This window comes from Lupinus angustifolius, chromosome LG08, assembly GCF_001865875.1.
Source record: "Lupinus angustifolius cultivar Tanjil chromosome LG08, LupAngTanjil_v1.0, whole genome shotgun sequence".
In the NCBI taxonomy this organism is placed as follows: domain Eukaryota; kingdom Viridiplantae; phylum Streptophyta; class Magnoliopsida; order Fabales; family Fabaceae; genus Lupinus; species Lupinus angustifolius.
Genome location: NC_032016.1, coordinates 15,735,421 through 15,762,956, shown reverse-complemented (window position 1 = coordinate 15,762,956; position 27,536 = coordinate 15,735,421). Strand labels below are relative to the sequence as shown.

The 27,536-nt window shown below is 34.9% G+C and overlaps 3 protein-coding genes across 4 annotated transcripts; 2 read left to right on the top strand and 1 right to left on the bottom strand.

Moving 5' to 3' along the window:
* Positions 8,609-9,219, bottom strand: LOC109354945 (E3 ubiquitin-protein ligase ATL23-like). Its single transcript, XM_019597786.1, has 2 exons — positions 8,794-9,219; positions 8,609-8,726 (listed from the first exon to the last, which is right to left on the bottom strand). The coding sequence occupies exon 1, from the start codon at positions 9,196-9,198 to the stop codon at positions 8,803-8,805; it is 396 nt and encodes a 131-aa protein (XP_019453331.1). The 5' UTR covers positions 9,199-9,219; the 3' UTR covers positions 8,609-8,726; positions 8,794-8,802.
* Positions 13,486-17,673, top strand: LOC109354944 (ribonuclease P protein subunit p25-like protein). 2 transcript variants are annotated; one of them, XM_019597785.1, is made up of 9 exons: positions 13,486-13,620; positions 13,747-13,869; positions 14,633-14,713; positions 14,810-14,898; positions 15,021-15,095; positions 15,965-16,026; positions 16,103-16,162; positions 16,619-16,789; positions 17,248-17,673. In XM_019597785.1, the coding sequence occupies exons 2-9, from the start codon at positions 13,747-13,749 to the stop codon at positions 17,325-17,327; spliced, it is 741 nt and encodes a 246-aa protein (XP_019453330.1). In that variant the 5' UTR covers positions 13,486-13,620; the 3' UTR covers positions 17,328-17,673. The 2 variants fall into 2 exon arrangements, with proteins under 2 accessions (XP_019453330.1, XP_019453329.1); XM_019597784.1 differs by having other exon boundaries at positions 16,619-16,795.
* LOC109354911 (probable 26S proteasome non-ATPase regulatory subunit 3) lies at positions 21,335-26,139 on the top strand. Its single transcript, XM_019597722.1, has 8 exons — positions 21,335-21,559; positions 21,646-21,836; positions 22,727-22,864; positions 22,952-23,088; positions 23,228-23,282; positions 23,352-23,462; positions 23,710-23,949; positions 25,357-26,139. Exons 1-8 carry the CDS (start codon positions 21,478-21,480, stop codon positions 25,867-25,869), a joined length of 1,467 nt encoding a protein of 488 aa, XP_019453267.1. The 5' UTR covers positions 21,335-21,477; the 3' UTR covers positions 25,870-26,139.

The window sequence follows — 27,536 nt, the reverse complement described above, 5'->3', positions numbered from 1 at the left end:
CTCTAATAAGAGAAAATAAAGATGGCCAACACCTGGTATATTTCACTAGCAAAGCATTACAAGGCCTAGAGCTCAGATATCAAAAATTAGAAAAGGTCGCATATGCCCTCTTGATGGCAACAAGACAGTTATGGCAGTATTTCCAATCCCACTCGGTGGTGGTTAGAACCAATCAAAAGCCAAGTCTTATCCTACGTCGTCGCTAAATTGACCGGGTAGTTCTGAGCAGATATGGACCATCTATGTCGATGGTTCATCAAATCCCCGGGCAATGGAGTCGGGGTCTTGTTAGATAATGACAATAGGGTGACCATTGAGCACTCACTCACCTTCACCTTTCCTACATCGAACAATCAAGCAGAATATGAAGCATGCATTGTCGGTTCATAGTTGGCCAGAGAAATTGGGGCGGAGAAGGTCTCCTTATGTAGCGATTCTCAGCTCGCAATCTATCATATTATAGGAGCCTACCAGACCAAAGATGTGTTGCTCGGAAAGTACCTTGCCAAGGTTAAGGTATTGATGGTCAAGTTCGAAACAATCTCTACTCAACATGTCCCAAGGTAGTAGAATATCCGGGCAGACATTTTTTCAAAATTAGCAAGCACAAAGAGCCCGGGTAAAAACAGATCAGAGGTGCAAGGGATAATCCTGCAACCCAGTATCATGTCCATTGAACAAATACATATCTCAGACGATTGGACTGGCCCAATCATCAGATACTTGACCAACGGTGACTTGCCGACAGATCATAAGGACAAGCAAAGGTTCCTAAGGCACAGTTCATGGTTCAAAATAGTGCAAGGTTGTTTGTACTGCCGAGGCTTTTCTACTCTAATGCTTAAATGTCTCGGCCCCGATAGAGCTCGATATATCCTCCAAGAAATTCACGAAAGAAGTTGTGGTCATCATCTCGGGGCAACATCACTAACCAAGAAGATACTCCGAGCCGGATATTATTGGCTGGCCATGGAAAGAGATGCCTCCAAATCTATGAAGCACGGATACTGATACGTGTGTCGGATACGATACGTATCTGATACGTCGACACGCATTTTTTCCAAAATATAGGATACGATACGTTCAGGGATACGCGTATAAAATAATAAAAACATATAAAATATGATAAAATTATAAGTGTAAATCAAAATATCCAAAGTAAAAAATATAATGGAAATTTAAAATCGTTGCCCTCCATAACAAATATATCTTATCCTATTTTAATGAAAACGAATCTATCCTAAATACATTGCCCTCCATAACAAATATATATTATCCTATTTTAATGAAAACATATCTATCTTATCCTGTTTTATTGGAAACGAATCTATCTTATCCTGTTTTATTGGAAAAGAATCTATCTTATCCTGTTTTATTGAAAACGAATCTATATATCCTATACTTTACTGAAAACGAATCCATATTTCCTATATTTTATTGAAAACGAATCGGATACGTGTCTTAATATTTATTTAATTTATTTTTTTTAATTTTTGGATACTCTATGGTGTATCCGAGTCAGATACGTGTTGGACACCGACACGTGAGGGTATTTGACGAATCTGTGCTTCATAGCTCCAAATACACCAAAAAATGCACACCTTGCTAGGTGTTCACCGACCTCCACAAACCTCCGCTTGAAGAGCTAACAACCACAATGACCCCGTGGCCAATTTGTAGATATGGTATGGACAATTTGGGACCATTACCACCAGCAACCGGACAACTTAATTTCTTGATAGTGGTGGTCGACTACTTCACTAAATGGATCGAAGCTGAGTCATAGTCCAACATCACGGTGACCAACATCTGGTAGTTTACTTGGAGGAATATTATAACACGGTTCGGGATACCCGCTGCATTTGTCATTGACAACAAAACTCAATTTTCCGACTGCAAGTTCAGGGAAATGTTGTCGGGCCTCCACATCAAGCAGCACTTCACTCCAGTTGAACACCCTCAAACAAATGCTCAGACAAAAGCGACTAACAAAGTCCTCATGTGAGGGATAAAAAGAAGATTGCAAGAAGCCAATAGAGCATGGCGGGAACAGTTACATTATGTCCAATGGACTTACCGCACAACTCTCCACTCCACCACCGGGGAATCGCCTTTTAACCTCACTCACAGGGTCGAGTCTATGATCCCGGTAGAGATGGGCGAGCCCACATGGCGAACTATGCACTTTGATGAAGGCACCAACTTCATTATCCTAAGACACAACTTAGATTGGATAGAAGAGAAAAGATATCAAGCCAGAATCAGAGAAGTTGTCAGCAAAAGGAGGTCCAGAGTGAAGTATAATAAGGTTTTAGTACCAAGAGGCTTTGAAACAAGCAGTCTAGTACTTAGGAGAGCTGATGTTGGCAAAACCAAGGGCAAGCTAGCACCAAATTGGTTAAGGCCATACGGAGTAACTAGTAAAACCGACAAATGAGTCTATAAACTTGAAGACTTGGCAGGAAAGGAGATTCCCCGCACTTGGAATGCAACAAACCTATGCCAATTCTTTGGTTATAAAAATATGAGTCTTATACATCAGACCTATAACAGCTGAAAAAATTATGTAATCAAATCATTATCTATATATTGGTGATGTATTATTCAAATGTTCTTTGAGGTAGTCCCCCTTCAACAACGGTTCAGTTCACAAACCCAAGGTAGGGCCAAGCCCCCTTGGTCGCCATCAAAAAACACCCCTCTAAGGCGTGGCGCATTCCCCCTTTAACGATAGTTCAGTTCACAAACCCAAGGCAGAGCCAAGCCCCTTTTTTCGCCATCAAAAAACACCAATCTAAGGCATGGGCAAGTCCCCCTTTGATGGCGGTTCAGTTCACAAACCCAAGGCAAGGCCAAGCCCCCTTGGTCGCCATAAAAAAAACCCCTTAAAGGCGTGGGCCAGTCCTCCTTTGGTGGTGGTTCAGTTCACAAACCCAAGGCAGGGCAAATCCCCCTTGATCACCATCAAAAAACACCCCTCTAAGGCGTGGGCCAGTCCCCCTTTGACGCGGTTCAGTTCACAAACCCAAGGCAGGGCCAAGCCCCTTTGGTCGCCATCAAAAAATCCCCCCTTAAAGGCATGAGACAGTCCCCCTTTGGCGGTGGTTGAATTCGCAAACCTATGAAAGGTCCAAGTCTCGTTTGACCGCCATCAAGTGCCGCTCGATCGTCCAATATATCAAGTTATTCAGTTATCATCTGATCTATCAAAAGCTGGTGACTATTAGTTCCACTTTGTTCGGTTATCATGTGATTTATCAAGTCTTGTTGATTATTAGTTACAAATCATTTGGTTATTATCTGATCTATCAGAAGTTGGTGACTATTAGTTCCACTTTATTCGGTTATCATCCGATTTATCAAGTCTTGGTGATTATTAGTTACAAATCATCTAGTTATTATCTAATCTATCAGAAGTTGGTGACTATTAGTTCCACTTTATCCAGTTATTATCCGATCTATCAGAAGTTGGTTACTATTAGTTCCATTTTATCTGATTATCATCTAATTTATCAAGTCTTGGTGATTATTAGTTACAAATCATTCGGTTATCATCTGATCTATCAAGACTCGGTGATTATTAGTTACAATTCATCCAGTTATTAACCGATCTATCAAAGGTTATGATTATTAGTTATGATTCGACCAGTTCTCATTCGATCTATCAAGACTTGGGGCAGTTATTAGTTCATTTGAGGTCATTAAGTTTATATTCGGATAACGAAGACACAAAAGCAAGACAAAAAGCATAAGTAATAAATACGGGATAAATAAAGGATAAGGAGCACTTGTATTACAATTATATCTCTGTTACATCATAACATACGATTATAACTCGCCACCCCTACCCGGAACCAGATGTTTCACCAGACCTTCCCCATCATCAGCGACCAGGTCCCCTTCAGGGGTAAATGTAGCGTCTATTCGGGTCCAAGACCAGTCAGAGTCGGGGAAGACCAATCGGACTTGTGCGAAGGTGTTGTCTCGCCCCGCACTAGCCGCTGCAACGTCATCCTCCTCCAGATCCTGGTAAAACACCTTGAGTTGCGCCAACTCTTCGGTCAGCCGAACAATGTCACCCTTGTTCGTCTCATCCTGGTCGTCAACTAAACACCCTATGTCTCTAGGTGACATTTCTCTCCCTCATCTTGGTCCAGGCGGTCACGAAGGGCCCCGATTTCCCGCTGGGCGGATACCATATCAGCTTGAGCTTGCAACACATCATCCCAGGCTTCTTGAATTTGATGTGTCAACTCTAATAGTTACTCACCAACGATCAAATTATGCTCCTCTTGAACCTTGAGCACCTCACCATACTATTTCTCCAGTTCATTGAGTTCAGCCGAGTGCCACTCTTGGAGATTGGCCAAAGCATCCTCCCCGACCCGGGTAGCCAAGACTCCCTATCCCTCAAGATACTTGGCCACAAAGACGGCCAAAACCCCAGCATCCCGAACCCGCCTCATAAGATCGAGTGTGATAGTGAGTCCATCCTCTCTAGCACTCCGGGATTGAGCAGCCTGTTCTCCACAACCTTGGGGGACCCAATACAAAAAAGGAGGCTTGGTAGCAACTTTCCCTTTTCCACTACTAGGGGTGTTCCCTTTGGTCGGCTCTTTAGTACAGGGAATGGGCACCCCATCAGGCATGACTTCTTCCCTGGTCAAATCCTCCGTATGAGTATCAGATGGAGTGGAAGCAGCTGTGACCTGAGGCTTAGGAGAAGGAGGTAGAACGGCGACCGAAACAGAAGGTTTCTCGCGTAAAGGCTCTATCTGGGCTAGAGAGTCAAACCTTGCCTTCTTGGTAACCTCTGCACTCTTCCTTTTTAGAGCAGCCCTGCTTAGAAGACTAGATCGGTCGGACTGGTCACCCATGGCAACTTCTGAAAGAAAAGAGGAAAATATGTTAAAACCAGTTACAATACAAAAAACCCAGATGCTCAAAAAACCCTAAACCCTATGGGAAAATATATCAAGAGCCCTGCTTACTACATTTCCCAGATGCTCACCAACTTCAGCCTAAAAAACATGATCCCCTGGACCAACTTGTAGCAAATTACCACCCAACCCTCCTTAACACTGGCCAACATCTCAGCTGCCACCTCTCTTTCCCGACGGTTCAGCTGATCGTACGAGAAACTGGAGGACTTGGCCGGCTTTTGATGGATTCCCATGTTCCAAGAAAAGGGGAATCAGGTCTGCCCATTGGGCCCATACGCCCACGAGTGCTACTCGCCTACAACCCTTATCCGGAAAAGTCTGGTTTTCCATCTCTTAATTGATCCCTCAAAGGGTTGGAAGAGGGCACGCCTATTGGCATATTGAAGCGAGGTCCACCCACGCCAACATGCGTCACTTTCATCTTTGTTGGAGTTGTGCATCACCCGAAACATCCAGAAAAATAGACGGAGCGTGCATGGGCGTTCCATGACCTCATAGAAAATCTTGAAGGACCGGATAAACCTCCATGAGTTGGGATGAAGTTGGGAAGGAGCCACTTGAAGATGCTACAACACCTGGGTAGACCAATCAGCGAATGAAACCTTCACCTCAATCCGATGACAGAAATATTCGTACATGTAGAAGCTATGACGATCCTTACTCTCCAGAAAGATATACTGCCAAACACGCTCCTTTTTAGTCGGATTGTGCCACGATATACCCTTAGTTGGATAGGCCAACAATTCTACTCGCGGTTGTTTGTCCGCCTAATAGAAAGAAGGGTTATTGGTGACCTCATAGTCAACCTACCAATAAGAAGACTCTGGGCCCATCATCTCCGGCAGAAGTGTGTATTGATCAGCGCGGTCGGCAAAATTCCTCCCCATAAGTGACATGTCATCAGAAGAAGTATCAGACTCCGAACTAGATATACCATCCAAGACCGGATTCCGCTTCTTGTAAAAGGCCGCCCAGTCCAGAACGTTAGCCTCGCCCCTGTTATCTTTCACCCTGACGTTGCGCAAGAGGGCGGATAGAGATAACTGTCGAGGTCGTCCCCATGTAGACCGATGCCTTTGATGACAGAATGGAGAACATTAGGGAGAAGGGACCCCTATTTATAGGAAGGACCCAAGCCCAAGTTCCCCCCCTAAAAGCCCAACTTGAAACGTGAATCCACCCGTTCAAAACCACTCGAGGGCAATCTAACGGTCGCACAAAAATTCAGACAAAGGAACTGAAACGAGCAGACGCGTCGGTTGAACACTCGAAGTCACCAGAAGGGATGTTACCAATCCCCCACGTGTTAGCCTAGAAACAGATACCCATCATGACATACCCTTATACCTACACCTACCCGGCCCCACCACAATAGTTGCATACACCTAAGCCATCCCCGATCCACTATTCTATCCCGGTTCCAACCGGATAATCGCTCATCCAGAGTCCACCAGCCCGGTCATCCTTGACCAGCCTAGTTGACTAGGGGCAACTATTCTACCCCGGTTCTAACCTGTTAATCGCCCATCCAAAGTCCACCAGTCCGGTCATCCTTGACTAGCCTAGTTGACTATGGTAATCGCCCATCTGTTCCGAGTATAGAGAATATGGTACCTACATACCCCAATCCCTACCTCGGATGGACCCACTTATAACAAACTATAAATACTTCTGACACAACACTAACATCTCTAACCCACCATTCAATACACATGTGACCCACCATTTAATGCACATGTGACCCACCATTTAATGCACCTCTAACTCACCATTTAATGTCATTGACCCTCCTTCAATGTCAGATAGCAGGCCGCCTGCCACGCCAAGTCGCCAACTGCACATTCCGCCTGTCCCCGACAGTTCGACAAGGGCAGATTCACGGGACAAGGAAGGACGACCAGAGTACGTCCTTTATGCTCGTTAGAGGTTGACCAATGATCAAATATTATCTTAGCATTCTATAAGCTCTATAAATAGGAGAGATCATAGATGGAGTATAATTAATTCTCAGTCCTCTCATTTATTGTTATATTTATTGTTCTAACTTCTCTCTTATTTACTCTCCTTATCTGTCTATAATATTCAACTTACTTTATCGTCGAAGAACCTTTTCAGATACCTCCCCCACCAGGTCCATACGACATCCGACTAGATCCCCTAATTCTTCACCTTCTTCTGGACATTCATTACTGGCCTCCATACTCTAGTTACGACCAATCCCTCTTAACAACAAAGAACAATATGTAAACTCTATATTTAACTATAGGCCCCACATACACATAAATTACAAGCAACAATAATAGAAAGTGTGTTAAAGGACGATGTCTTTATGTTACTAGCTTATTCATTAATTTGATGAAAGAATAATTGAGAAAATAAAAAACAGTGAAAAAAATTGATTGATTTATACTTATATGATACGAGAAAATAGAAATAAAGTAAGAAGGAAAATTTTGTTTAAATAAAAAATTATAGAGTAAAAAAGCATACGATTGCCTTGAGCAACTTTTATGTGAAATGGAGTATTACGAGTGAAGATTTATCTTCTCTCTTCTAACTTGATATATTTTTACAAACCTTAAATTTAATTTTCCCAAATACCCAAGGTCCAATAAGCTCAATGAAGAACAGTGGCTTGTCACAAGTGAAATTCATTTTTAGTAATGGAGATGAGAATTATGTAAAACAAAGAAAATATAAAATGAAATATCATTTATATTCTTATTAATTATATTAGGATTGTAATTTTACTCTTGAAATTCAAAGAATAAAACTTGTCTCACTCAGTTGCCAACCATACACGTTAAAGATCCATTAATGTTGTCATTTTCGGACAAGGGCGGGTAACTGTTTCACTTAATGACGTGGCACCACCACCATGTAGTGGCATCTCATGCAATGAATGAGTTTGGCCTCATCAACTACAACTATCATCACAAATTCACAATCACATAATGATATATTGAGTAACAAATCAATTACTCTTCCTTCTATTAGTAACATGATATTCTTCCCCTGTGAACTTTATCACATTACCCTAGCATATAGCAATTTCACTTTTCTGGGTTTTCCCACACAACCGTTTCTATTTCCACAATCCATAGAAATATACAACCTTCTTTTAACACTGTCAAAATTAAATTGACTAAAATGAGATAAAATCTCTAAGCAGCTGGCATCCAGCTGTTCTTGACTGGAATCAAATTCACTTTTGCGTGCCCTTCTCTCTTTCCAACACTTCCTTTTATCAATATATAGAAAATAGTGAAAAGAAGAACCAGAGAATAGAAAGAAGTCAAAGAACCTCAACCGTAACCGTTAAATTGCACAACCCACTTGTTTCTTCTAAGAACCCTATGGTTGCCGGTTGTTTTCAACTTTTATAATTTTTATATATTATTATTTTAATAATTATTTATATTTAATTATTATTGACTTTTCAAAATAAAATAAATAATAGTTACTCCCTAATCCTTTTCCCACGTTCCCCATTTCCGATATAAAAATATTAAAAATCAATCTTAGATCAAAAACTTTTACAGGAAGTTCACCCTTTCCCATTCAATAAAAATGTTAAAAATCAATCGTAGATCAAAAACTTTAAAAGGAAAATTCTAGAAAGCCTCAAAACAAACAAACATGTTCGTTCATCATCAAACCTTCTGATTTCTAACAAATAAATAATTATCGATGATTAATAATTAAACTTAAAAAATAGTCATTGCCAAACTCCTATGTCACACAACTAAAGACATTAAACTAATTAAGAAACACCATTGTCTTCTACTACTCTCAATTCTGATGCCAGTGTAACTATAACAAGGGAAGTGTATAATGAAATGGAATGAACCTCCATTCATCAACATGGATTTTCATTTTCAGGTGAATCAAAAATCTGAGGGTCAAGTTTAGTTCTACAAATGGGGCACACAGGGTGCTTAGAAAGCCACGTATCAGCGCATTCAAGATGGAACCCATGGTTGCAACCTGGAACAAGCCGAGCCGGTTGCTCATTTTCGATCTCATCGAGACACACAGCACATTCAGACCCCATGATAAGATCTTTACCTGTGATCCTCGGAAGTTTCTCAAGCTCCGAAGCGGAGAGACCTATCTCCGTTACCGGCTTGGCCGGTTGACTGGTATGAGCGGGGTGGTGAGTGGTGACGTACCATAGAAGGCACATGTAGACTATGAAGACAGCGCTTATTCCGATACAAGGGAGGAAAAGAGCTAGAAGAACGGAGTCTAGCATTTTAGTCGTCGTCGTGAAGTTTTGTTTTTAAATCTGACTATAAAGCTGATATGTTAAGGTTTTGGAAGTTGCCTAAAATGCAAGCAAGTGTAACATTAAGATTTTGGAAGTTTCCGAAACTATTTTTTTATTATTATTATTAATGTGGTGGGGGTGGTTGGTAGATGAGGGTTATTGAAGGGGGAGAGAAATTGGTGTGAAAGAGATGGTGCATATTGTAGAATAAAAGAGGAAGAGACTTGTTGTTGAGATGGTTTGGGAGGTTGTGAGAGTGACGTTAAATATTGATATAATAACGGCTATGTGGTTGAGGATGGGAGAAGTAAAGAGGAGAGGTTGTGGCGTGAGAATGGAAAAGATGGAGTTGTGATTTACGTTTGCTTTTGGCCTATGTTTTTTAGTTATGCGTATAGGTGTGTGTAAAATACTAACATTTTAGGGTATACATGCCGTTTCGTATCTGGGTAAGAAAAGGTCACACTTAATTACTCTTATCTACAAGTATTTACAATTTGGACAGCTATATTCATGCTGCAATACTATCATCTAGGTGGGAGATGACGATATCTCTTTTTGAAAAGGAAATGAAAAAATCATGCTCTTGAAGCAATGGAATAAAATATTAAGAATAAGAATATTCTTATTCGGCTATTTATTGTGTTATTTTTATTTTTTGATTTTTATTTTTAAATAATAATAATTTTTTATTGTTCTTAAGTAAATGAAAGTAAGGAAAAAGTAGATGTTGTGGGGAAAAAATAAATATTGTGGGATCCAAAAAAGAATAAGAATAATGTTTTCTTTGTGAGAAGAAAGTGAATATTATTCTTATTTTACGAGGAGTTGTAATAAATATAAAATAATGTGTGAGACCAAATAAAAATGAAAAATTATTATTCTTATTTTACTTAGATATTTCAAAACTATTTGTGAATCACTTTCATATGAAGTTAAAAATATATAAAATTTTAAAAAAAAATTTATGTCACTACTAAATTTTTAAAATAAAAATAATAATTTAAGTCTAAAGAATTTATCATTATGAAAAAAGTATAACTTAATCTTTAATAATTAAGATCATAACAATATAGACAATCAGCTCTGTCCTGGACGAAACAAAGATTTTGGTCCGACATTTCAGAATAATAACCATATTTTCCATGCTATGTTTATCCAATAACTACTTACAAAAATACTCTATGCACTTAGCGCATTTTGCTAAAGATATTCCTATCACACTTATTAAGGTTCAAAATTTGGAAGGGACCAGCATATTCTAGACCTAATATGAAAAAAGTAATTGATAGATTTATTAAAAATATTTTTAGATTATAAATATATACAGTTTCGAATTATCATTTTGGAAATTGTGTAATATGATGCTCAATTTTATGTGTTGTAGCTTTATTAATATAGTGGAATTTTTGGAGATTTTATAAAACTTTAATAGCAAAGTCCTTACTGTTTTTACTGAGAGGAAAATATTTATATTGTATTTGTTTTATACATTGTCATTGTATCATTTATTATTTATGTTTAACCTTATTAATTTTTCAATAAAAAGTACAAATGAATGAATGATTATATTGATTGTATAAATCTTTACACTGATGGTGCAAATATATTACACTCTTATGATATTTATTAAAAGAATTTAAAGTAAAACTTGGAATATAACAAAATCTTTATTTGATTTACAAAAATAAAATATTAATTGCTGCACCTCTCAATGACTGGCCCTAGCTGTAAAATGTAAAGGTTCAATAAAAAAACATTAACAGATCACATTGAAAGTGTTTAATAAAAATAGTTAATGAATTAATTGATACTCCTTATTTTGTTTTTTTTAATAACGGGGCAAAGCCAAAGTGAATAAAATTACAAATGTATATGCCACTATACGGGATAGTAATACCTCATATAAATCATAAGCAATTAAACTAGATAGCTAATTAGGGAGGTCAAACAATTTATTCCGGGATAAGTTCCAACGAGCAAAAGTCAGTTATACATTGATTTCCTTCCTTAGAGACGGGATATAGGAATATTCCCTTAAACAATGGTATATAATTAGAGGATTGAAACACTTATCGAAAGAATACTCCTCATTCTAGTTATCAATTATATAAACATTTAATAGTTTATATTTACTTACTAATTGAAATCATTAGATTTTTCTAGAAATGATGGTTAAGATGGGAAGTAAATTTTAAAAATTTTACTCTTAAAGTATATGGATGTCACTCGTATAATTATATATTAGTTTTAAATAAAATACCATAAAAGTTAGAAAATATATTCCAAAACATGAAAATATTGGGAAAGTACCACCTACATATAACAAATTAGTAAATAGTAACACATATATAAAACTAATATAATAACAATTTAGTAAAAATATATAATACTACAATCGTGTAAAATTGATAATTTAAACCACAAATTTGGCTGAATAATTCAAACAACAATCCAACATTATCTATTTTTTAGTATACGGTTTGGTTCCAACGATTCCGAAATTTCAAAAACCATGAACCGAACCAATCATAAATAGTTCTTTAAAAAATAACCAAATTGAACTATGAAACCAAACCGAACTAGATTTGGTGGTTTAGTTTGGTTCGGCTACCGGTTCACTATTTTTAAATTGGAATCGCTTACACCCTTATTGAAGAGTAAGTTAAAAACATACTCCACATCTTAGTCATAAATTATATGAAAATCTAATGGTTTAAATCTATTGACAAATTTAAATCACGTGAACCATTAAATTTTTATAGAATAAATGGCTAGGATGTGCAATATAATTTTTCCACCTACTCATGAAGTAAGTGGGTATAATCTAGGCAAAATCCATAACTTTTTTGGTATCGTATGGGGTAACACTTTGATACTGGAGAAGATCTCAGCAGCGACAATACTTAATTAAAAAGTTTACTTCTGCCACTAGGTATAGAGCATTGTTATATCCTTCTACTAATCCTCCTATCCACACAAAAATGACACATGTCATTTGTAATATAATCATTAATAATTAAAGTATCTTATTGTGACACATGTTATCTTCTTATAGATAGGAAGATTAGTAGGAGAATATAGTAGGAGGATATATCATTTTCCTTTTTAATATTTAACTCCCAACTCCAATTATTTGATAATACTCTATAGACTCATCTACTATTATATGTTCTGTTAAGGACCTAGACCCATCTACTATTATATGTTCTATTAAGGACCTGTAAATTGATTCACTTTTACTTTGGATACACCATCATAGTTGAACTTATACCAATAGTTCGGATGAAAATTCCACTCCCACTGCTTCTTCCTTACCATCTATATAAGCCACGATTGATGGAATAAACAAAGTCGTTGCCTTGTGATGAATAATTATCGTGGCAACATCATAAGACCATAAAAATAGATTTGTTGTGCCAAATCCAGAGAATATAACAAGCAGTGGCAAAGATATTATTCCAAGAGAAAGCATGAATAAAATCAAGCCTCTCGTGAGACCACACACTTCTCTAATCTTTAGCATTTCCATTCTCTTTCAAATGTTTTGATATTTAGAAACCCAAATATTATTTATGTATTTAATTTGTACTTCTATGATTCATTTTTTTAATCTAGTCATTTTAATTTCTCTCTCTTCAACATTGTCGTTACAAATTTATTACTTCACACAAATACATTTTATTTACACTAGAAGAATAAACTATCATTATATCATAAGATAAATTATTTCATGTTTCATAATTTTCTAAAAAAGTATTTCTAAAAACTAAAAATACATGTTACTATTTTAGTATGCCTCCTGATAAAATATATTTTATTCTCCTAAAATAAATGGAAAGTGAAATATATATGCATTGACAATATAAAGATTTATATGCAATCAATGCATTATGCACCATTCATCTAGATTATTTTATTTAAAAATCAATGATTAAAAAATGAATAGTGATGATGCAGTGACATTGTAAAAAATCATTACACTATTAGTACATATCATTATCTTCTCAAAGAATAAACACATTACACCCAATTAATTTACATTTTTTATAAAAATGTTGTATGAAAGTGAATATTTATGTTTTGTAAAAAAAGAAGATAGAAACTTGGTTGATTTAATTAAAAGTTGATCCAAATACAATTAAATAAATCACGAAAAGATCAAGAAGAAAATGTAAAATGGATATATTCAACATATTTGGGCCTACCCCATACCCATTTAATGTGACTCTGGGTACAAGATGAGTGGATTAAAAAAAGATTTGGTTAGGGCAGTTTGAAGAGGTGTATATTGTTGGTGTTGGTTGGGGGGAGTATATAAATTGAAACAGAGCAAGAACTAAGGTTAGGGCGTAAAAGAAAAATATACACAAGCCGTAGAACAGGGCTCGTTCTTTAAGAATCGCAGTAAGTGATTCCGTTTCAGATCCAATCTTATTCTACTACTTAATTCATCTTCATTTGCAAGTTAATATTCATGTTTATTACATGTTCAATTTTGTGTGTGAAATTTTTGTGTTGTTATAACTATAGATGGATCGATACCAGAAAGTGGAGAAACCAAGAGCTGAAACACCAATTGATGAAAACGAGATTCGTATTACAAGTCAGGGTAGGATGCGTAACTACATTAGTTACGCTCTGACCTTGCTTCAGGTACTTTTTTTATTTTTATTTTTTATTATTTTTATTTAGGTGCCTTTTATATCCCACTACTTTGGACCTCGTTTGTTTCTTAGTTCTATATTCCCAGTTTTGTGTTATGTGGAATTATTTGGTAAAATAGGATTTAGAGAGGTGATTAGTAAATAAGGTAAATATGTGGTTAGATTTTGGAAATCTAATTTGTGGCATGTAATAGCCTCCGGATTTGCCGGAGGCGGGAGGATACATTTAAGGTGTGAGTCTTGTGCACTGGGCCACTATATTTTAGTTTGCGACCGAAATGGAAAATTCACAAACAATAATCCAGTCTCTGATAATGTATACATTTTGTGATAATATTCCACTATGAACTTAATAATACTGCTCTAATTATTTGAGATTTATAGTTAGTTTCTGATTTACCATTGTAAAGTTTGTCAAACATTATTGTTCATTCACCATGTGCGTAGCGGGGTTGAGCCTCGAACCACAAGGCTTTGAGTCACATGGTGGGTGTTCAGTTTTCTGTGTGAACCTAATCATGGATAAAGACTGCACAATAGAGTAAATGGATAGAAGCTAAAGTCGAGATAGGAAGAGAGTGGGTGGTTACTTGACCTGTTAGAATAGTAATTTTTCATATGCTTTTTTAGTGTTTTTTCCGTCCTAGTTTTCGGTTGAGGCATTGGAAAAGCGAGGCAGTCGAATGAGTTTCAAAGTCGTTTTCCCCCGAGTCTGAGTAAAAGCATGCTTTATCTTGTTTTTTTCTTCACAGGAAAGGGGTTCAAATGAAATTGTTTTCAAAGCAATGGGGAGAGCTATCAACAAAACTATAACAATTGTGGAGTTGATCAAGGTTCTTTTTCTTGTGTTTTCAGCTAAGATGACTCTATAATCCTAGTTTTGTTTGAATGAGGTTTTTTATTTTTGTATATTTTTTGGGGTAATGCAGAGGAGAATTGTGGGTCTCCACCAGAACACAGCCATTGGATCCACTGACATTACTGATACTTGGGAGCCCCTAGAGGAAGGCCTGCTTCCGTAAGAACATTTTCTGAATAATATTGTAAACCTGAACGATCAAAGTGTGCAGCATTCCAAATTTCCAATACGGTGGCAACTGATGCCTAATCCTCACACTTTCTCCCTTGTTCTTATTTCAGTTTGGAGACAACAAGGCATGTGTCGATGATAACAGTAACACTTTCTAAGAATGAACTAGATACATCATCTGTGGGGTAAGTTGGTTTTCTTACTTTTGAATGTCATCACATGAAATGTTAATGAGTTCCATCTCACAACATGGAGATTCAGTGGATATATGCAAAAATAGTTTCTTGGAAATTCCTGGCTATGGTGCTCCACCTAGTAGGACTAAGGCTTTGTTCTTCTTGTTTTTCCTTGCTATGGCAGTACCTAGTTTTTTTGCATGGACATGCAAAAAAGTATAAGCTTTTAAAATGAATCTTCAGAGTTCAGAGTACTGTTTTAGTTGTGCTGAAAAAAGTTGTCTTATGCTTTGTGTACTTAAACTTAGTAATGTTGTAAGTTGTTGGTTAAGGTTTGTCTAATGAGAGGATTTATTGAACCAATGCCCAGTTCTAGAATTTTTCTCGAAGGGGTATGTTTGAACACATTCAAATGATTCTTTTCATACTCATGTGGAGAAGGAATTGGGAATTCAATTGATGTTGATAAAGTTCTATAACTGAAAAATGTCATAAAAAAGAACAGCAATAGATTGAATTGTATAGAATAGAGATATTGCATCGTTCTAAATGGGATTCCTCTTGATTTTCAGTTCCCTTGGTAAAACTTCTTTCATAAAAAGTATGCGTTCAATATTACATCGACTGTGATAATAAATGAAAATTCTAGAAGTTTATATTGGTTGTCATTCAACATGGTAATTATAGAAAGATAAACTCAATTAGAGAGCAGAAAGAATCTCTGGCTTCATTGATAATAAAATTGAACTTTATTGACTGATTATATACACCTCTTTTGATGGTTCCAAGATTTTAGATATCTGGAAAAGAAAATTGTTATTATTATTGACCTATAAAGATTCCATACAATTTTTTTATTTCTTGACTTGCATTTTTAGGTACCAGTCTCCATTACCAGCTGACCAGGTGAAGCCTTCTACAGATTTTGATTATGAAGGAGGTATGTACATATAACAATTGATGCTCTCCCTTCCGTTCTGGATATTTATATCGGTTTTAACTTTTGTGGTCTGCAGAGGGTTCACCTAATGGCCGGGGTCGTGGTCGTGGTGGCCGAGGCAGGGGAAGGGCCAGAGGTATGTGTTGTGTTTGTGTGCGTGTATAAAACAATAAAAACATTATGTTTATGAAATGTTTGTTATCACTGGGATAGTAAATCAATTTTAGTTGACATTTGATAGAGTCCTTTTACCTAGTCTGTTATACTATATACCTTCCTTATCTTTGTTGCCTTTTCAGTCTGAAGTTGTTGCGTACTTGCGTTAGATGTTATGGTACTACTTTTGAGAAAGTTTAGGTGTAGGGATTTGCACATATGTGAGTGCATCTAGATTATCAATTATTAGATGTGTGATCTTTTTTTACTTAATTACGCCCAAAATCAGTTTTCCATTTTAAGTGTTAACATGTCATCTTATCCTATTTTTCCAAAAAAAATGTTATCAAGACATCTGAACCCTGAGGAATAGGATGACAGAATATGGTGATGTTTTCTTAATTCCATTTTATATAGCTGTTTCATTTTATTTCAGGTAATGGCTTTATCTCAGGTGATTATGAGGATGGGGGTTGGGATCGCAATAGGGGAAGGGGCAGGGGTAGAGGAAGAGGACGTGGCTTCCGTGGTCATGGAAGGGGAGGGTACAATGGGCCCCAGAATGATATTCAGCTTGATGGAGGATACAACCAGGATATACCTCAAGGCCGTGGTACTTAATCTCTACCATTTTATTTTTAATTAATCTGTGTGGTAGATGTATGTTTCTGTTGACTGCCAGAATTAAGCTATCATCTTTTTCCTCTTGATATTTTGGATGTGGTTAAGCTGGTTGTGTCTCTAATGGCACTTGGTTTCTTATCTGGACCAGTTCAATATGTGACCTTACCTATGATTGATTTTATCCACTCCATTAATGGATAAACTGAAGTTGCTTACTTATGATTGTTCTTGTGAAAAATAATCTAAAAGCTATCAAGTTACATCAATGTGAAGTTAATTCCGTAAGCCTGTAAGGTTTCTTTCTTGTTTGTTTGGTGTTTTCATGTATTGATGATTTTGTACTCAAAACTCGTAGAAAATGTTGGGGAAGAAAGGGATATGGTAGAAAATAACATGTTATTTCTAAACTTTATTCAATATATTGCTTAAATTTTGTTGCAGGTCGTGGTCGTGGCAGGGGTGGATATCGTGGAAGGGGCCGTGGTTTTAGATCCAATGGACCAATCCCAGCAGCAGCTTGAGGCAACCATTGGCATACCTTGAGTGCATTGCCATGACATGACTGAGTAAAAGAATGCCTCAAAGGTGGCCTTGTCCAAGTTTATGTTTTCAATTTGCTTTATTTCTTCAATTTTCCCCTTTCCCCCTGGGGCCCGAAGAACTGTAGGGCATTTTCTTCTTACAGTTTTTGTAGACTTAGTTTGTTGTGACTGCTGCTACATAAGTTAAGCATCGTTCATGTTTTAGACCTTAGGTTTTAGATTCCTGAACAGTTTGCCCTGAATCTCATTCTTTTAATTTTTATTTTCTAGGTTTGTGTTTAATAATATCCTTTTTCTGTAGTTTAATAATCGAAACCTCAGTATAGTGGTGATTTAGTTTACCCCAACAAGTACATTCTCCTTTGTCAGAGACACTTTAGTTCTGGCCGTATTACCATAATTTCCCTTGTGATCGTTACCTGAGTCTCTTTAGAACTAATAGATGTAAACTGGAAAGGTTGAAGTAAATGAAAACAGAATAAATTTGATTCAATAAATAGGTTAGATCGGTTCCTGGTATCGGTGTCAAATAAAACTTAGCTTATCACAGCATGCCAGCCCGAAAAGTTCAAGGAAATGTGAGAGTTGGACAACATTTTCCCATGCAACAAATGTATTATTATTATTATTTTTATACCATGTGTATTTATGATTTTTTTTAATAAATTTGTGTTAAAAGGTTGTAACAAAAATTGAAAGGGGCCAAATCAGAATCAAATACATGATAGAATACCTATACATTCTTTTAGGTATGTTTGTGAAGACTTGAAATATATTGGAGATACTCCAAAGTTTTTATTTTAGAGAGGAAGTGAAATTCACTCATTATTTCACCTCATCATCCAACACACTCACATAAAAAATGCATGTGTTATATAAATGCTAAAATTGTACATATATCTTAAAAATCAAGTATTAATATTGCACATGTGAATATTCAAAATATTTATATATGATGAACATCAATCTAAAATAAAACATAATCCTTCTATGTGCTAAAAAAATCCTCATAAATTTGACTTGATTAAAAAACCTAATATTTGGTATTTCACCACTATCTCATAAGGCTAATTTTAATAACCTAAACACCATTTTAAAATGAGTTGTAACAAAAGAACTCATAATAGTAACAATTGGAAACACAACATAAAATGGATATTAATAATTTTCTATTATTATATTGCATGTGTAAACATTGAGTTGTTAAATTTATTGATATTAAAATTATTTTTGAACATGTATATTTATGAATGATGATAAAATTATATTTATGATTGATTACTTATATTTTACATGAACTTGCTCTTCCTTACATTGTTTGTACTTTGTAGTGCTTACCTAGGTGGGTACAGTTAGTGCTTACCCAGGTGGATACAATTAATGCTTACCCGTAGTCATACATACACTATTTACAAGTACCTGAGCGGTTTAAATTTTAATTATATCTTAGAGGGTGATTTTACCATTTTCTTTCTCCATTTGATTCTTCATATATTCTCTATTCAAGTAAGCTTTTGCCTTCCTATCCCTAAATACATGCTATACATGGAAGGCACGTAGCTTAATGATCATTGAATATTATTACTTCTAATTATTTATATTTAAAGAGGTAAATAGTTAAGGCCATGTTTGGAGGATAAAATTATGTTTTCAATGAGAAACCTTAAGGTCCATTTTTTTATAGAATTTGTTATGTGTTTTCTCTAATGTCCTCCACTCTATTCGGATGGTTAGATAATAATTTTTTAATAAAAATTATAATTGAACACTTATTAAGGATAAGTATATTCAGAAATGGTAGTTTGTTTTTCAATGAAAATTTATCTTTTTTATGCTTATGTTCATGCTACTTTAAAAACTTATTCTTGTGTTTTTTTTGCTACATGGAAGTAGCATCAAAGTTGTGTTACTGGATTTTATAGTGGTCATGTCCAAGGAGATAACATATTTATGAATGATCGACTACATTTTATTGTACACTTTCAACTAAATGATCAATTTTATCATGTGTTACATATTACTATAAAAAAATATTTTTATGATATCATTTTTGTTTTAATAAATGCTCTTCTCTGATTCAATAAGTAATGAAAGTAAATACTATCACAAAACAACGAGAGAGATAGACTAATGAAAAACATTAAAAGTTCTTTGAAGTTTTAAAGTTCTATTGTTGACAAGTATTAGTTATAAGGTTAAAGTTATAACTTCTATATGTTTATTGTTATTTTGATAAATTTAAAATTTAAAAGTTGTACTATTGATGGAATGTACATGCGTGTAAACTATAAAACCTAGAAAACTTTAATGAATAAATCTTTTATTATTATTATTTTAAATCATTAAAAATTAAAATTTGTATATTCTAATTGTTTTGTGTTTGAAGAGGTGAAAAGTTAACATCGTGTACATGTGATAAAATAATATTTTGGATCAAGAATATTTACGTCTATTTTTGTACATAATTTATTTGTTCTATGCTAGGAGCCTTATCATTTGTTTTAGTGTATTATAGAATTTTTACTTGGGAATTTGGTGAAAGAAAGAGAGTGGTTTTTTCTATATGGTGTTGTTATTGCTATCAGCAACTTCATGCTTGATATTATTGTCTATTTGTTTCTGATTTCCATCTAAATATATTGGTGTTTTGTGAAATTTGTTTAAGGAAAATGCTAACTGAAGTACAATAATTTTTTTTGTCATGCTTATATTGTTGATTTTTTATTTTCTACTTCTACCTATTGTAGTTGGCTAGCTCAATGCATTGGAAAAACTCAAATGTGTCAAAGACTCTTTATACTTCATGCAATTTTAGTGCATATAGATCAATAAATAACAATTAGTTATTTGCTATTTTTTAAATTATTTTTGAAGGCTTTAAATGATGACTAAAATCATGTTGTACGGTTTTTTAAAAATGATCAAAAGAATGTCTCTGATACTATTTTTATGTACTTTAGTTAGACTTATAATGTGTATGTTTGATTATATAATATGGTTGATTTCTTCAAATTGGATATTTTAACAATTTATCATTTTAAATTGTTGATCCTTTAACATTTTACTATTTCTACTCATATAGAGCTAAGATAGAGCGACCTGTGCGAATGCACATGTAAACTTAGAGTTTAATATTTCATAGTTTTAAATTAATAGAGAAAACTTCGAGTTTAATATTCCCATGAGGTAATCATTAATAACTTTTATATTAAAAATTTATTCTTTTATTGTTATATACATTCATGCAAAATAATTATCGTTCGTCAAAATGCACATGTCTCCTGCTAGTCATTAATAAATGAAATATCATTTTTTTGATATATGTCACTTTCTTGTAGGTATGAAAATTAATATGAAAATTTAGTAGAATAATATATCATTTTCCTTTTATTTTAAAGAATTAAGTATTCAAATTTTATATATTTTATTGTAAAAAATTGTATTATTCCACACTAAATCATGAAAAATACCAAAAACAACAAAATTAGATATTGATGTTGTATGAGGAAACTTACCAATAAAAGTCTCTTTTTCTTCTCCACCCTTGTGCATATTTTGCAATAAAATAAATAAATACGAGAGTAGAGAAATAATATAGAATGTTTAATTTAAGGTAAGGTAATGGTAGTTTCAACTAATGTGTATGGGGGAGACATGAATATATTAACATACAAATTTAAGGATGATTTGTAGTATACAGTTTTTTTTCTCTTTTATTATTTTATTGTCATTAACTAGACAGGATTTTATGTTTTTTTTTGTGTGTAGAAATTGAAAAATATTAAGCATAAAATGTAGAAATTATTTCATGACCGTAATTATACCATTTTTTGCATAGAAGTAGAGATTTTAGTCTTTTACACTACAAAAACTCTTTTAAAAATATAAATAAGGCAAGACAATAAAAATCTTAAAAGCTGTTCTACAATTTCTTGTGCAATAAGCTGTTCTGCAAATTATCTTAAAAAAATGTTTAAAAAAACCAAATAGATCTCAAAAGAAGGAAAATCACTTTTCATTTCATTAAAACCTTAGAAGAAGAGTGTGACCAAATTGCTTCATCTATTGTCTTCTTGAGTTCTTCTCCCACTCTGTTAGGGTTTCTTCCAACCAACAAAGTTCGTTGAAAATGACTCAAGACGTTGAAATGAAAGATAACGCAACCACTCCTTCACAATCTCTTCCTCCACCTCCTCCATCTACATTGCACCGTAACTTTCTTCTTCCTCAATCTGAATTTCAATTTATTATTATTGTTATTTAATTTAATGATATTTGAATTTGATCGATCTGATAGATTTGAAGGAGATAGCATCAGTTATCGAAAACGGTTCCAAATCCAACGAAGTTCGAAGGATTGGTCGTGCTGTGCGCCTTACAATTGCGTTGAGGAAGAGACTCACTGCTTCGGTTCTCTCTTCTTTCATTGATTACGCTCTTATTCCTGGTTCTGATCCTCACCCTAGGTTATCTTCGTATTTACCTAAGGTAAAATTTCTGCGTCTTTTATTTACTTTTTACTGTTTTAGTAAATATTTAGTTATAGTTCTTGTTAAATTTGTTTCAGATTTTTTTACTGAGATAGTTGTTAAGTATATTTTGGGCGCAATTGGTAAACAACTTAATTGAGTGCTTATTGGATAAACACTTTAACATTAGAGCTTATAAGCTTCTTTGATGTGATATGGTTATTGAAATTAGTTAAAAGGAGCTTATAGGAAGGCCATAAGCTATTTTCTTAAACCGTTCTTAATACATGGTTGAATGTATTGTATGATATGATAAGCCTGAATGAAGTCTCTATGTGCTCTCTTAAAAATGTTTCTTTAATTAATCCTAATGTCTTGTACAAGTTAACTGCGTTTTCCTTGTAGCACTATGCCTTAGGCTATGTTTGGATATTTAATGATTGGTGGAATGAAATGGAATTGAACAAAGTTATCATACTATGGTTTGAGTATTTAGTGATGAAATGAAGTGAATAATAAGTTGGTTCCATACCATTCATTTCATACCCGTAATTTTAGAGAAAGAGAAATAGAGGTATTGGATGGAATAGCATGGAACCTATTCCAGGCTATTTTCAACAATCCAAACAATGTAATCGAGTATCATTCCATTCTGTTTCTTTTTATCTATTTCCATCAACCCAAACAGGGCTTTACTTTGGTCCATTATAGATATTTGGAAATTTCACTTAGTTTTACTTCTGTTTAAAGATTGAACAGTGAAAGCAGAACTTTACGAGGGTCCATAAACACATTATTGTATTGCTATTTCTCTTTCTTTCTCTCTTGGGAAATAATATGTTGTTCACTTCTATTGTTTTAATGGATGAAATGGTCTTGAAGTTCATAGTTTTGTTACTGGCCTTATAGGAGGATGATCAGGCGATGGAAACGGACACTGCAACTTCTGCTGCTCAAACTCAGGGAAAGCAGTTGTCACCCGAGCTAGAAATCTACTGTTACTTTGTTGTGCTGCTGTTTCTGATTGATCATAAGAAATACAATGAGGTTGGGTACTTTATGCTTATACTTTTCTCAACTCTGCCAATGGACGGCTGATTTTATGTCTGAAGTTGCTTTAATTTTTCATTTTAGGCAAAAGATTGTTCTTCAGCAAGCATTGTTCGGCTGAAGAGCCTGAACAGTAGAACTGTTGATGTTATTGCATCAAGGCTGTACTTTTATTACTCATATAGCTATGAGCTTACAGGAGATCTTGCTGAAATCCGAGGGTGAGTTAGGTGTTTATCTATGCAGTTCATAATAAAATTTGAGGCAGATGTTTGTACATGCTTGGCACATAACAGTTAAGGAGATTTACAACTGAATCGGAATTAACATTATTATGAATTAAATTGTTTTTTATTTCAGAAACCTCCTTGCATTGCACCGGATTACTACCCTGCGCCATGATGAGCTGGGTCAGGTTTGTATCAACTTATTGATTTTTTCATATGGGTTATAGATCTTGTACTTACCTGCTGATGTGCTTCAGGAAACACTTCTTAATTTGTTACTCCGTAACTACCTCCACTACAACCTATATGATCAAGCAGAGAAGTTGAGGTCTAAGGCTCCACGTTTTGAGGCACATTCGAACCAGCAGGTATGGTGGTTCTGTTATTGTAGGCGTAATAGAAGTTGAACTTCTCAATGATTTCGAGTAAATTTCCTTTTTTCCATATATTGATTTTTACTTGATCTGGAAACAACCTCTTCGCTTGCGAGGGTAAGGCTGCATATATCTACCCTCCCCAGACCCTACTAGGTGGGAGCCTCATGCACTAGGATGCCTAAAAAGAAATTCATTTTTACATGACATGCTCTCCACGTATGTTGTTTGTCTTTTGCAGTTCTGTCGTTATCTCTTGTACCTTGGGCAAATCCGGACAATTCAGCTGGAGTATACCGATGCAAAGGAGTCTCTTCTGCAGGCTGCTCGTAAAGCTCCAGTTGCAGCACGCGGTTTTCGAATTCAATGTAACAAATGGGCTGTGATAGTGCGGTTGTTATTGGGGGAAATACCTGAGAGGACTGTCTTTATGCAGGGGGGAATGGAGAAAGCTTTGAGGCCTTACTTTGAGCTTACAAATGTAAGTCTACATTAGCAACCAGAGTTACTTACAATGAAGTCCAGAATGCAAGTTAACTTCTAATTTTTAAGTTTAATTATATATTTGTTCCCAGAGCTTCATCTTGTTTTTGAAATAGGTCCTACGCTTTTGTTGCTTGGCAATTGAGTTGGTACAGTTTTGTTTTTCTTCGATTAAGTTGCTTCTGTCACCCCATGTTATAACTCTTAAAATTTAGATATGGTAGATGAAATGGCTGTCACATAACTGGTCTGATTTGCCAACTATTGACAAAAACATCCCACTTATTTCCTTAATTAAAGCCCCACTTTTCGTAGTTAGTGAAATCCTACACTGCTACACAAATGCTTTTTGTAAAAATCATAACTGCAAACCAAGAAGGTTATGTGCTGTTGTGCTTGATAGGAGTGAATAATAGGAATTCTCCACATAACATCCAGCTTGATTTAATCAAAAGAGAAACTTGATTAGCTAAAAGCTGTAAACTAAGCTAAAGTAGAGAGAGATACTAGCCTAGGCTAGCTACAACTGGCTGCTAGCTGGCATAACCAACTCTGCTGACTCAGCAGAGTTTAAACCAGTGCAGTGACAGCTTCTAGAATTTACAACAATTATATAATATTTACTGAGATCTATTACTAAAAGCAAGGTGGACATTGGACAATGAAGAGTATGGTCTTCTGCATATTATTTTGCACTTTCTTGATTTTAGGATCTGGGTGTGGGTTGTGCACAATTTGGTTATTCTAGATGACATGGGAGTGGGCCAGAGTTACTTGTTGATGAGCTGGCAGAGAGTGTGTGTAAGAAAGTAATGGAATAGAGAATGTTATCTGATTCAGTTATTAATTGGTTGAGTGCATTGGGGAGAGGTATCCTTTAAAATCATTTGTTAGTAGTGGAATAATGGATGGAGTGCAATAGCTCTCTATTGAGGAAAATATGATAGAATCATATCTTAAATTTGGTCATGTGATAAACTATAATAAGCCCTAATAAGAAGAATTGATAAGGTTGAGGACAGGTCAATAGGTAAAAATAGAGAGACCAGAAAAATGTATGGGGGATACCATTAAAAAGGTTGAGGATAGGTCGTTGTTGTTGCTCTGCAGTAAGGCCCTGTTTTAGAATGCAGTGGCTTTTAATTTTGGTTCTTTTCAACAGCAAAAGTCACAGATGCCCTATGTGGGAAAAAAATTGTAGTGCTGGAAAGCATCTTGGTAATGGTTTTTGAAAGCTGTACGGACCATTTTTACTCTTTGATGCTTTGTTAGAAGCTATTTCACATGTTCATAAATTGTAACCCTAATGATTGTGGTTTGATTGTGAGGTCTCTTTCAAATGTAAAAACATTATTTATTTTGGTGTTTCCTTATGGTATTGTTTGCTTATGTTGTGGAATTTTAGGCTGTCCGAATTGGTGACTTGGAGCTGTTTAGGAGTGTTGCAGAGAAGTATGCTACCACTTTCAGTACAGACCGAACTCATAACTTGATTGTTAGGCTGCGTCACAATGTCATCAGGACTGGTTTGCGCAACATCAGCATATCATACTCTCGAATCTTGCTAGCTGATGTAGCTCAAAAGTTGAGGTTGAACTCTGCAAATCCTGTTGCTGATGCCGAGAGTATTGTAGCTAAGGCCATCCGTGATGGGGCAATTGATGCTACATTGGATCATGCCAATGGGTGGATGGTGTCCAAGGAAACTGGAGATATTTACTCGACAAATGAGCCTCAATCGGCCTTTAATTCTCGTATTGCTTTCTGTCTTAACATGCATAATGAGGCTGTTCGAGCACTGCGTTTTCCACCAAACACGCTCAAGGAGAAGGAAAGTGCCGAGAAGAGGAGAGAGAGGCAGCAACAAGAGCAAGAACTTGCTAAGCATATTGAAGAGGAGGATGATGATGACTTCTGAAGATGGATTATGCACATTTTATCTTTCTAGTTGCAATCAGGATCTTATTTATTTACTACATTTGCTTATATCTCTCCTTTGGAGAACTCTCATTACCATTTCCTTTAAAAAACGTGGAATTTATTTTCTACATGGAAGATCTCTGGAAGTCTTTTACTACATTGAATTATTCACTGTTTATTTCTTTCCAAGGTGACTGTCAGCAATGGTCTGTTTGTCTTTGGAATATTGCTTAAGGATCTTTAAAAATGAATCAATTATTTAGGACCAGGAGTAGTGTTTCAGTTCAGAAAGTTTCAGTATTGAAAAGTATTTACTCTTTGGTCAGAAAAAACAAGTATTTACCTGAAGAATTGATTGCGCCATAACAAAAAATTCTATTCTTGAGGTTAAATATTTATTGAGTGTAATATTTATGTACAACTAGTGTAAAAATTCATACATAATCAATATATTATCTATCATTTATTTGTATTACTTATTTTTGAAAGTCGTCAAAAATGATCAAATATAAATATGAATGATGTAGTGATAGAATAAAAGTATTCTTACACGTGAACACATTTTTTTCTAATATGTCCGCTTTCTTTTGTTGTTTGAGCTTGGGATTGCATTGAGGACCGTCTCCAACGATGTAAATATAATTTTCCTTCAAGTTTGTTAGGATTTTAGATCTTTACTTAATATGGCAAGGGGGTCAATGAGTCATGTTTCGTGATTTTAGGTTGTACCAAGAACTTCCTAGTTGGTGTGAGAGAAGGAAAATGAGAAGAGTTTGGAAAGTCAGGAAATTACATGAGGGTGAGACTGAGAAGACATTTATGATTTAGGTCCTACACTTGTTTTGGAGCTCTGGGTAATTGGGACTGAGTTTTGAAACACACGATGATCCATAATGTTATATTATGCTGTTAAATAGTAATTGTATATCATATTAATCATAATGTTATGTTATATTGATGATCCATACATGTGGTGTTATGCTGTTAAATAGTAATTGTAGTTGTTTTGTTAATTCATAATTGTGACTTATTAAATAGTTTATACTAAAAAAATCATCATAATGAATGTTAAAATATTGACTTTTTATTTCCTTACGTAACATACAAATATTTTAATAAATAATTTAAATTGTATCTAAATAATATATATGATTATGAGAAAAAATGTATGTATTGTAAAAGTTTTGTATACTGTTAATTCATCATTCATTTTTTTAAACATTATTCACTCTTAAATAATGTAATATGAATAAATAGTAGATAATATAATAATTATATATAAATATTTATACTGACAATATATAAATATTACACTCTAACATCATAGAAACATGCCCACTCCTATATAAGTTGTTTACATACAATTGCATATCTACCCAAAAACCCACCAATAACAGTCTGAGCATGTATTCATGCAGGTCCAGATCATGTCCGATTTCAAAAGTGAATGAACGATGAAAGTTTGGATATCACTAAAAACATTGTTGTTTGGTGAAATATTAACTCAAGAGGTACTATAGAAAATATAAAATCAGTTAATTATATTCAAAACTATCTATTATAATTAGTGATATCTTACTACATAGTTAATCATCTGTTAAAGTTCGTGTACCTTCATACTCAAGCAAGCATGGCTCTTTTCTTCTTCATTCTTTCTCTAGGCCT